This window comes from Echinops telfairi, unplaced genomic scaffold, assembly GCF_000313985.2.
Source record: "Echinops telfairi isolate 266 unplaced genomic scaffold, ASM31398v2 ScPeMD7_7475;HRSCAF=8513, whole genome shotgun sequence".
NCBI lineage: Eukaryota > Metazoa > Chordata > Mammalia > Afrosoricida > Tenrecidae > Echinops > Echinops telfairi.
The window spans coordinates 18,338,457-18,349,537 of record NW_022111379.1 but is presented as its reverse complement, the minus strand read 5'-3'; the positions used below and the strand labels follow the sequence as shown (position 1 = coordinate 18,349,537).

The 11,081-nt window shown below is 57.1% G+C and overlaps 1 protein-coding gene across 1 annotated transcript in view; it reads right to left on the bottom strand.

Moving 5' to 3' along the window:
* The window catches only part of TTC7A (tetratricopeptide repeat domain 7A), a 118,547-nt gene that overhangs the window by 26,715 nt on the left and 80,751 nt on the right, over window positions 1-11,081 (bottom strand). The window contains exon 15 of the mRNA XM_004699755.3: window positions 10,769-10,929. Coding sequence (XP_004699812.1) covers window positions 10,769-10,929 — 161 coding nt within the window. The remainder of the gene's footprint in view (window positions 1-10,768; window positions 10,930-11,081) is intronic.

Sequence of the window (11,081 nt, the reverse complement as noted above, 5' to 3'; positions counted from 1 at the left end):
TGTCTCGACCTCTCTCACCTCTGCTTACCCCCCATGGAGTGGCGTCGGTCACTATGCCGCCCAAGGGGGTTGCTGGATGAAGGGAGACAAAGCCGCAATGCCAGGGACATGGCACTCTTCAAGAAGGGGAGCCACTACCAGCACCCACGTTTGCTTCTCGGACGAGGCGGGAACAAACATCTCTTTGTACCCAAGACTCTGCTGAGTCACAGGAGGCAGTGGCATAGGCACCAGGGGACAAGGGGACACTGCTCCCAGACCCCAGGACGACAAGCAAGAGAAGTCAAGGTGAGTGCATCAGGTGCTTGGATACCACCCCCGCCCCCAGCCGCGTTTCCCCAGCCGCAGGCAGGCAGCTCTCCTAGGGCTAGCTCCTGGCTCCGTGGGGGAAGGGGCGGTGCAGGTGTGGTGAATGCACTAAAGGGGGTATTATCTCCTTAAAGGACAGTAATTAGTAATTCCCACTGATGGCTGTACCATGCTGCTTTAATGAAGAGTTCTATTTTTGTAGAAAACACATAATTGAGTAAAAAAGCAGGCTATTCTCTGGATTAGGGCGCCACACCTCTGGTAAGTCTAAGTCCTTGGCCAGGTGACCGGGGCCTGGCCAGGTCACCTGTCACAAGGAAGGGGTGTGTGTGTGAGTGCTCATGCTCTGCTCAGATGCACCAAAGTGGACTCCTTTGGGTATGAAAAGCGGAACCCAGGTCAGACCCCAGCCTGCCATCCTTCAGCCCTGTGACCGAGGGCAATAGCTTTCACACTGCAGAGCCTCCGTGTCGGGGGACTGCTGGTCCAGGTGGTGGACCCCAACTCACCGCAGGCCCTGTTCCCACAATGGGCAGCACGCATCGGTTTGGACCTAAGTCAAGCGCCTGGCTTTGCTGCAGGGTCTCCCTGCCATTGCCCTTCATGATCAGTCTCTTTGGTCTTGGGTGGTCTTTGGGGGTCGGCGGAGTGAGCACATCAGAGAGTGAGCAGGGAGCATGGGTGAGTGAGGACAAGACCCACCACAAACAAACAAACAAACACACACCACGATGGCTCATGCAGCCTGTGGGAATGCCCACACAGCACTTCTGAAGTCGGGGATGACTTGTACTTTCATGTCCTGGGGCTTGAGGGAGGGCCGGGCCACACACTCAGGGCCTGCGGGAGTCGGGGTGGGCTGCCCTTCGTGGGGTGCACTCCAGCTGTCCATCACCAGTCACTATCAGGATGATGGGAGTCTCTGGTCTCTGGCCAGTGCTCACCACCTTAACCAATGAGGTGGGGGGCTTGAGTCAGCCTGGGGGCCCCTTGGGAAGAGCAGCTGGAGGTGGACGTGCGAGCAGGCAGCCTGGTGGCCCCAGGAAGCACAGTTCTCTAGCCCGAAAGGGGCACTGTTGGTGAAAATCAGCTCAGCAGCAACTGGCTGGTGGTTGGCAGCCTCTTGACTGCTTGCCCAAGCCTCACTCTGGGCAGCCGTGTCCCTGTGTAAAGTGGGGACATGTGCTGTGCCCAGGTGCCCCCTCGCCCCCGGGGCGGTCAAGGTATTGAGTTAATGCAGGCACGTGCTGGGAGAGCACCCAGTGCTGTACTGTTATTGAAGCTCTTGGGTCCAGGGCTGCTCAGACTATCACCAGGCCCTGTGCTGGACTCGGTGGCTATTTGGCCTTGAGGTAACCTCTAATTTCCTCATTAGCTTCCTCACTTCTAAAATAGAACCATTGTAAAGACCAAGAAAAATAAATCAGTCAAACCAAGAACAGAAAACACAAAACAAAACAAACCCCCCACAGTGAGAACACATGGAAAACCGTCGGATGCCAGAACCCACATACTCCTTCCTTCCAAACCACAAACCCCCAAAAGCCCCAAAAAACACCCAACCAAAGGGCCAACAACCAAGGGGGGGGGGGCCCGGCCGGGGCTTGTGGGCTGACACCAGGCAGCAGTCCCGCGCCAGAGAATCGGCCAGACTCACAGTGAGGATCCAACAGCATGTCGGAAGCAATGAGGAAACAAAACACAAGAACAGAACCCAGGGAAGCACAGAATCGTCTAGAACAGGGTGGTGTCTGAGCAGTGGCTCAGCAGAGGGCTGGACAAGGTCCGAGGCATAGAGGTGGGGCAGAGGGGCAGCACGCCCCTCACCCCATCCAGGCTACCACCGCCAGGCTATCCTGGCCTACAAAGGACCCAGCAGTACAGGACCTTCCCGCTCCCAAGTCCACGCCTCTGGGGAGGAGTCACCTGGGGCAATTCAATGAGTGAAGTTCGTACACTAGCTCTTCTTCAGTGTGGTTTTTAAGGAACTCTGGGTTACATGTTGGGCGGCTAACTGCTAGTCAGTAGTTCGAAAACACCAGCTGCTTCTTGGGGAAAAGATGAGGCTTTCTATTCCTGTAGAGCAGTGGTTCTCAACCTTCCTCATGCCTCGGCCCTTTCATACAGTTCCTCATGTTGTGGTGACCCCCAAACATAAAATTATTTTCGTTGCTACTTCATCACTGTAATCTTGCTACTGTTATGAACCGGCATGTAAATATCTGATATGCAGGGTGCATTTTCATTGTTACAAATTGAACATAATTAAAGCATAGTGATTAATCACAAAAACAGTATGTCATTACATAGTGTGACATTTATTCCTAACTAGAAATAAATGAAATGTTGTCTTGAAGCACGGTGTAGCATGGGTAGCAGTCTTCACGCCGGGTACTCGTAGGTGGGCGTATCTGCATGTGGGTGGACCATGTTTTCCCATGGTCTTAGGCGACCCCTGTGGAAGTGTCGTTTGACCCCCAAAGGGGCCGCGACCCACAGGTCGAGAACCACTGCTGCAGAGTGCTCCCACTCACTGCCATTGAGTGATGCCCTCTCCTGGTAGGGACCCTTCAGGGCAGGGGAGAACTGCCCTTGTGAGTGCCCCAGGCCGGCACTGTTAATGAGAGGAAAGCCCGCTTTTCTCCTGAAGAGCGGCTGGCGGATTTGAACTGCCAATCTCCTGGGTCACAGCCCAGCGCGTAACCACTACCAGGGCTTCCATAAAGTCTGGGAGACCCACAAGGGTCTCACAGGGTTGGAACGGACTCAGTGGCAGTGGGTTTGGGGTTGGTTAATCCCCTGGAGAGGCCCCAGTCTGTCCCAGCTCCACTACCTTCTGCAAGACTAGCCCCCGCCAGGGGGTGGGTGGCAGGTCAACCTTTATCGCAGTCCTTAACCCTAACAACCAGCTTCTTCCCTTGGGTGTGGATTATACCAGCCCATGTCGCCTAATCTCGTCTTTTAAAGACGGTTTCATTCTGCTGGCTGTTGTTCAGAACACACACAGCAGAACATGCCCGTTCGGTAGTTTCCACAGGTGCCATCCGGTGACACGGTGGATTGAGGACATCCTTCCAGCTGTGTAACATCTGCATCTCCTCGGCTCTTCATGCTCCCGAGCCTCTCCTGATGCATTTGTGTCACGTGGTCTGACTTGGAAACTGAGCAGTGGCTGGGGGCTCCTGCTTCCCGAAACCGCTCCTCCACCCCCCGGTGAACAAGCCAGGCTGACCTGGGGGCCTCTATCTTCAACTGCAGTAACACCCCCACACCAAACCAGCTCACAGTGACCCCACAGAACTGCTCCACAGGCCTTTGAGACGTCTGCCTTTATAGAAGGACCAGGACTCATCTTTCTCTCTCCAGCAGCTGGTGGGCGTGAACTGCTGACCTTTTGGTTAGCGGCCCAACACGTAACCCCCTCTGCAGCCACCTTCCCGGACAACAGACGGCTCTCCAGGGATAAACTCATCATCTGGAGAGGGTGCACTCAAACCAGAACCACGGGGCAGGGCGTCGCTGCCACCAAGGGAGGAGACCAAGGAGCTGTGGCGGTCTCTCAGCCTGCCTGGTGTGAGGCCGCAGGGACCTGCGGACCACCTTCCAGAGGGGGTCCTGCCTGCCAGGACCGCCCTACCCACCCCGTTCTGCGGACGGAAAGGCTTCGTCTTGTGGCCGGGCCACCCGTGCTATGGCCACATGGTCTCCCCAGCCCCGCAGAGCAGGGGGGTCAAGGCCTGCTTCTCTCTTCTCCTTCCTTCCAAAGCAAGCAAAACCATTTAGGCCACCAACTCATCTTCATTTGAACGTGAGAGGATGGTAGACCCCAAGGCTAACCACTCCATCTTAAAAGCTATCCACTGTCCCACGGAGCCAGATCACAGGAGGCTCTGAGAGAAGGGCCACGGAGCGGACATGGTGAATGTCAAAGCGGCTTCGCTGCTGAGGAATTGAGCTTTGAGGAGAACTGGCAATGATGCCTGGCTTAGCACTTCCCTCGAGCAGACAGCGGCTGGGGTGGCTCTTGTCCCTATCAGGGACATTTGCGGCCAAACATGTCACGGAGCCAGTAAAGTGATAAACTGTGTTTGTGTTAATACCTTTGCTTCCAAGCCCCTCTCAGGCGGGCTGGTATTTTAAGCATCCTTTTGATGTACGACAGGCACCTAATATGAACAACTGAATTAAAGTGCACTGGGTTACATCAGACATGCTAACAGAGGCCCCAGAAGACCTGGTCCTCTCTGCTGGCGAGAGGACCACTGGCGACTAGCACCACTGGACACACAGCGCAGGCAATGTGGTAGTGAGGTGAGGCAGGCCGGGACACCAGAGAGCTGCCCGTCAGGACCATCTGGATGGATGTAGTCTGGCTCCGAGTCATGCCGCTTTCTCAGCTCACACATTTTCTAAAACAATCTCGGGTCCTGGGGGAGATAGTTCCTAACTATTTACACACCTCCATCTCGGCTATTCCTATGGTCCCCGCGCCGGGGACAGCGTCCTGGGCACCCACCCACCTTCCTCCAGAACCTTCCTTCCAAGTCTCCTAGGGCCTGGGCCAGGCCAGAAACCCCAGGGGGCCTTCCTCAGTGGGGCAGCAAAACCGGTTTGCTCCCTTCCCATTTCAAAGCCGGGTGGCAGGCTGCAGGGCCTGGGTGGGCTCTGACTGACGGGCTTTCCAGTCAGCAGCCCGTCAGCGCTGAGGCACTTTGTTTGTTTGGTTACTATAGCGACCTTCCCTGCAAACAGCCTGACTAAAGCACAGGGATCTGTTATCTGAAACCAGCGTTCCCACAAGAGCCCTTGCTTTATCGGGGTCACTCCCCTTGATTCCACATTCCTGCCCCTCCCTGGCGGGCAGTCCTGCTGTCTCCTCTACCCCAAACGTGAAGGAAAGAGCAACAGCCTTCAAGGCTGAGCAGTCCTCCCAGCTCACACCCCAGCTGGCGGGGGAGCTGACTCTGCCGGCCAGGCCTCAGGCGGCCTCGGCGGCACGTGCTCCCCGGCTCAGGCTGAAGCCCAGGCTTTCAGGAAGCCACTCCGGGTGTGTGCTGCCCACAGCGCCAGGTTCCCGCTGTACCCTGAGGGGCCATCTGTCTGTGCCTCATCACGCTTCTGTTTTTTGTTTTTAAACATGCGCTCCGTTCACGAAAGGTCATCCAAATGCACGGAAATCTAGATCCTCTTTGCTCTGCTTCCGAATCCCTGAGCTCGAGAGCATTCTCTGAAGCGTAACTCCGCCAAGGAGTGGTGGTCTTCCAGGAAGCTGGACACTGCTCTGGGTTGGGGAAGGGTGACCTCCGGTCAGCCCTGGAGCTTGGAGTCCGTTTCCCAAATGTCGCTGGCTCTGCCCACCTCCTGGGCGGCCACTCCCCTGGTGGGGGGAGGGGGGGGACTTATTTAGCCTCATGTTGGTTGTGGGTCAGTCTTTCTTAATGGCCTATGGCTGCGTTTATTTTGTGTCCACCATCACAGAGACACTGCCAGAGAGACACCCTGTTGCCCACATGTTCTTCCTTCATCCCATGCCTACCCAGCGGGCCCGGCAGCCAGCGAGCTTTTCGCAGTCTCCATCGTGGGCCGTCAGAGGGTTCAAAGCACATCGCTGCCTTTGTAGGACTGGCTGTTTTCTCTCAGCAGCAGATTCAGGGCTCCTTGGGGATTCTTGTGGCTTGACCACATGTCTTGTTTTATTGCTGGTTAATACTCCGTGATGTGGATGGGCCAGCCACTTACTGAAGGACAGAGGGCCTGCTGGCTTTCCATTTCTGACCAACGGCCCGAAGCGGCTGCCAACAGTTGTGTGTAGGTTTTCATGCGGGCATTTGCCCCCATCTTGCCCAGCTGGCTGCCTGGGATCGGGCGGGACTGCTGGGTCTTTTGTATCGTAAGTCCGAGAAAAAGGAGCGGGCCTTTCCTATACCTCCACACTGCTGACCCTTCCAAACCCCAATCCAAACTCAAACCCAAGCCAAATTCTGAGCAACCCTACGGACAGAATAGCACTGACCGCGTGGGTTTCTGATACCGTGACTCTTAGGGGAGCAGAAAGTCTCCTCTTTCTCTCAAGGAGTGGCTGGTAGGTTCAAACTGCTGACCTTGCCATTAGCAGCCTAAGTTGCTTCAGACAGGAGGCTTCCTGAGGACTGGGGTGCCTATAGACACTTGTCAGCAGAGCTAGGCTTGCCAAGCCATTGAGAGAGCTGAGCACCTTAGGGCAGAGGCTTACTGCTGTGGAGTAGGGTAGCACGCCCCCTCCCCTGTGCACTTATCAGTAGAGATTAAGTGATTGCTAACACTGGCCGGAGTACAAGAGGGGTAAGGCTGTCTGAGATGTGTCTGACGTCTGCCTCGCAGGGACCAGCCTGGGGCGGCAGCTGCTGCTGATTCCCCCTTTGGGCAAGTTCGGGGGGCCATCTGGCCCTATCCGGCCACCATTTCTGCTTGGGCCTGACTTTCCCTTTTGCTGCGGTGGGTTTCACTGCCCTGTTTGTTTAATTAACTGCCGTGGCAACCACTGAAGCCAAAGCCACACGCTTGCTCTCCAGGCAGGGAGCAGCTGGAGGCGCAGGGCGAAGTTTCCATCGAAGAGCAATGATATTTTTCCATGATCCCTGACCCACACTGGGTTCACTGACATTTCCTGCTAATCCTCGGGGTCCTGTACACTCCGCCCCCCCACCCACCCCGGGTTTGCATCTGTAGGAGATAGTATTGATTCACTCACAAAGAGCCATGGTCATGTGCTTTAGTCAGTCACTAAACAGGGATGGGTGGGAGATGGGGGGGGGGATGGGGGCCCAACCCCTAGCATCCTTGCTTCCAGAGGGCCAGCAAGGATCCAGATGGGGCTCCTCACGGCCCTGGGATCTGTGGGGCTCTGCCAGCACAGTGAGCAGTCCCGGACACCTGGGGCACATCTCCATGGTGACGACAACCAGACAGAAGGACCCCATGGGGGCTGAGTGGGTGGGACCCAAGGCTCCGCTCCCTTCTGCTCCGACCTCAGCACGGTCCCTGCTGTCTGCCGGCCACAGCCCCGGGACTGGAAAGCTCCTGAGAGCTTCCTCGTGGCGTGTGGGGGGCTCTGTCCTCACAGCAGAGGCAACCCTTAGGGAACTGTGTTCCCCAGCCGACAGCAGCACAACCACACAGGGGCCCTCTACCTTCTCCTGGGTTAGGAGCGCTGGGGGAATCACCTGAGGTGCTCGGGTCCTTTGAGTCCTGGAGGCCCACCATGGGCTTAAGAGACAGTGGCCAACTTCACTTTCGGTGAGGCCAGCCGTCACAGTGACGGAGGTGGGGCCCTGAGGAGGCGCAGCCACAGCAGCAACAGGTGTAGCAAGTGTCGGCTTCCCAGCCCAGCCCACCAGCCAGGCGGGGCGGGGTGGGGGGAGGGAACAGTGAAGAAAAGAGGGTGAGCAGGGTGACCTGGCCCCAAACACAAGACAAACCCTGGCAGCACTAGACACGGCTGGGCTTCAACTGGGTTTCTAAAGTGGAGGATGGGCTCTACACCAGGCCACAAGGTGGGGGGGAGGGGGGTTCCTCTCCATAGGAAGGTCACACCCAAGCTAGGAAGAGACACTGAGCTGTAGGATACCGGGTGCTGACCGAGGGGCTCCTTTAGCTGGGACTGGGGATCCCAGGAGGGTCCGAATGGACAGAATGAAGTCCGATCCCCTGCTGGGCTTCCATCAGAACCAGTCCGTCCCATCTGCTGCACAGTCTCGAATCCCTCTCCCCACTCCCACACACAGTAGGTCTTGTTGTAGCGCACCTGGGCCTGGGTGTCAGCACTTCCTAGGCTTCCTGCCTTTGAAAGGAAGTGAGCGCAGTTTTAATAAGCTCCCCCACGCAGAGTCGAGGCCGTAGCCTTGCAAAGTCTCGGCTTACACCTGGTGGCCCACCTGGGAGGGGGGTGGCGCTGACGCCTGTTGGAAAGGTGCAGTCAGGGTGAGGTAAGCAGGGTAAGGCTCGGGCAAGAGGTGGGGGTCCTGGGGCTGCAGAGCAGGCCGGCCCAGTACCCTGGGGGTCCCACCAGCCGAGTCCCCTCTGTGAGGCCCACCGGGGGGGATTTCATGGCGAGGAAGCACTGCCACTCCCAAAGCACCTGCCTGGAGGCTCGGTGAAGAAGCGGCCACCCACAGCCGCCCAGCAAGGCTCACAGTCAGAACCAGGAGCAGTGCTCACAGCGTGTGGGTTTACGGTGATGGAAAGATCACAGTGGTTAAGGGTGGGGTCCCCAGCTGACTAACTGCTAAGTTCTCCACCTATAAAAAGTTGAATCTGCAGAGGCTGAGACAGATTTACATGACATCCCCCCCCCCACCCAAGTCACTGCTGGGGCTGCTATGTACAACCCAAAGGCTCGCGGACTTTGGTTTCTTGGTTTAGGGTCATGTTTAATGGATCATCTCTGCCAATTTACCTAATAACGCATTGACCATTTTCAGTCTACCTCCTAGCTAGTTGGATACAGACTACACTGCCGAGGTGTGAGGCACTTATGAGCCGCCACCCAAGGCCCAACAATTGGTCTCCAGTCACCTGGGTCATCAAAGGGAGGAGGAGAGTCAGGATGAGGAAGGGGCTACGGAATGGTGGGCCCCAGTGAACAGCTGCCATGAGACCGGAAGAGCTAGGAGGTGCCCCACTCCTGTTACTGAACTGTGTGGATTAAAGATTCTACAGAAGAACCCTGATCCAACACGCAACAACGCAGAAGAGAATGTTACATTCTCATGGACTGCACACTTCCTCAAGGCGTGGGGTCGGACGGTCCTACTGCCCTGAGATCAGCTTTAAACTTTTAACCTGAAATACCCCAGACGTCCTCTGAAAACAGCTTAACTGGTAAGAAGTCTGCCTTCAGCATAATATGTCTTAAACATGGATGGATGGGGATTGAAATGACAACAGCCACTTAAAGCCACCAGGGGGGCACTGTTGGAGCAGACGGAGGCTGAGAATAGCTGGACCACTTGCGGAATGTGACGCAGGCCACTGAGTCACAACCGGAGAAACTAGCGAAGCGGTGTCTGTTTTGTGGTGGAGCCCCCCCCAACCGCCATGCGAAAAGAACTCATAAACCAAATACCAACAGCAGTGCCACTGGAAGGGGGTCTCTGGGGTCAGCCTCCTCTCTGACGGGCTGCGGTGGGCAGAGCTAGCAGGCTCCCCATGAAGAAAGCTTTCTGGGCCGGGGCAATCCCAGCTTCCCTCCGTCAGTCCCCTACCAGCTTACCACCACCCTTTGCAAACCTGCTTACAACGCTGGCCTGAACTGGCTCTCGGGGAGACCCAGACCCTAGTTTCCTCCTCACAGACTGGATGGAGTGGGGAGGCCCCTGGAAGGTTCTGAGGGCCCGTCCCTCAGGCCCTGGGGAGGGGTGCCGAGAGACCCTCATTGTAGGTTCCCAGGAACGGCCTTGTTCTACCAAAGTCGGAAACCCAAACCCACATTCACAGCGACCCGAAAAGACAGTGTCTGAGTGTGAATCTTGGTTGACGCTGACTGCCTCCTCTTTCTCCTGCGGAGCAGCTGGTCGGTTTGAACTCCTGACCTTCACGCAACAGCCCACTGTGCCACCGTGGCGCCGGTGAAGTCCCAACCACCTCGCCCGATTCCCTTCTCGCAGGGCAACAGACCCTTCTGCCCCCACTGGCCCAGCAGGGCTCTAGTTCCCTGCTACGGACGGATGGACAGACGGACTAAATCGTGTCCCACCGGAAAATACAGAAACATAATTGGGTGATGATGGACGGATGCGGCGCTGTTTCCAAACATGCTAATGAGGACAGCTCGGCGTAGAGTGTCCCCCAAACCGATCACTTCTGAGATGCAGAAAGAGCAGAGTGTCCACAAACGTGGACCTGAGCGGAAGCCGGCAGCGCTGCAGCTACAGAAGCTGAGGTACGGTCTGTCTCCAGAACTGATGGAGGGAGCGGCCCCTTCCTGACCGGCGAGTGGGTAAGTTTCTGTTCTCTAAAGCCGGCGCCTGGTGGTATTTCTGGACCCCAAGCCACTCACTGCCCATCGCCCTGTCTGGGCCACCCGTCGGGCAGCCAGGGACAATGTGGAGAGCCTCCTCCAGAGGTGGGCATGGCTGATGTGAGCTGGAGGAACAGGAGGGAGGACAGGGGGACGACCCCCTGACCTCTGCCAGGCCAGCCCACTGTAGAATCCCACCCCTTGCAGGCTGTGTCAGTATTGTCCTTAAGTTGCAGGGTGGGTTGGTGCATGAGGCTCGAGTGGACACTGAGCCTGGGGCCAAGTGGAAGCAGCCAGAGTCCACCGTGCCCACCCTGCCAAGAGCCCCTCTGCCACCCTGCAACCCCATGTTGCCTCTGCAGCTCAGGCGCAGGCAGTGGGCGCATGATGAGTGGCTAGTGCCGGGCAGGACATGCGTGTGCAGGGGCTCTGGGCCCAGCCACGGTTGGGGGCCCTACTCACTTGAAGTTCTCGGGGTACTCGGTGATGGCCATGTTGATGACGTCCAGGGCGTGCTGGTAGTGTTTCTGGGCAGAGAAGAGCAGTGCCAACAGGTGGAGGGCGTTGGCGTCGTCCCGGCAGACCTTCAGGGCCTCCTGCAGCTGCTCCATGGCGCTGGAGATCTGCCAGAGAAACCTGCTGCTTGGCCACCTGCACTTCTTGCCCACGTAGGCCGGTGGCTCTGCCACTGAACACGCCCTACCCCCCAGGGCTTGGGGGACTGGGGCCAGGCAAGGAGGGCACACCAGACTAGGCGTGAGTAAAATACTGGGGG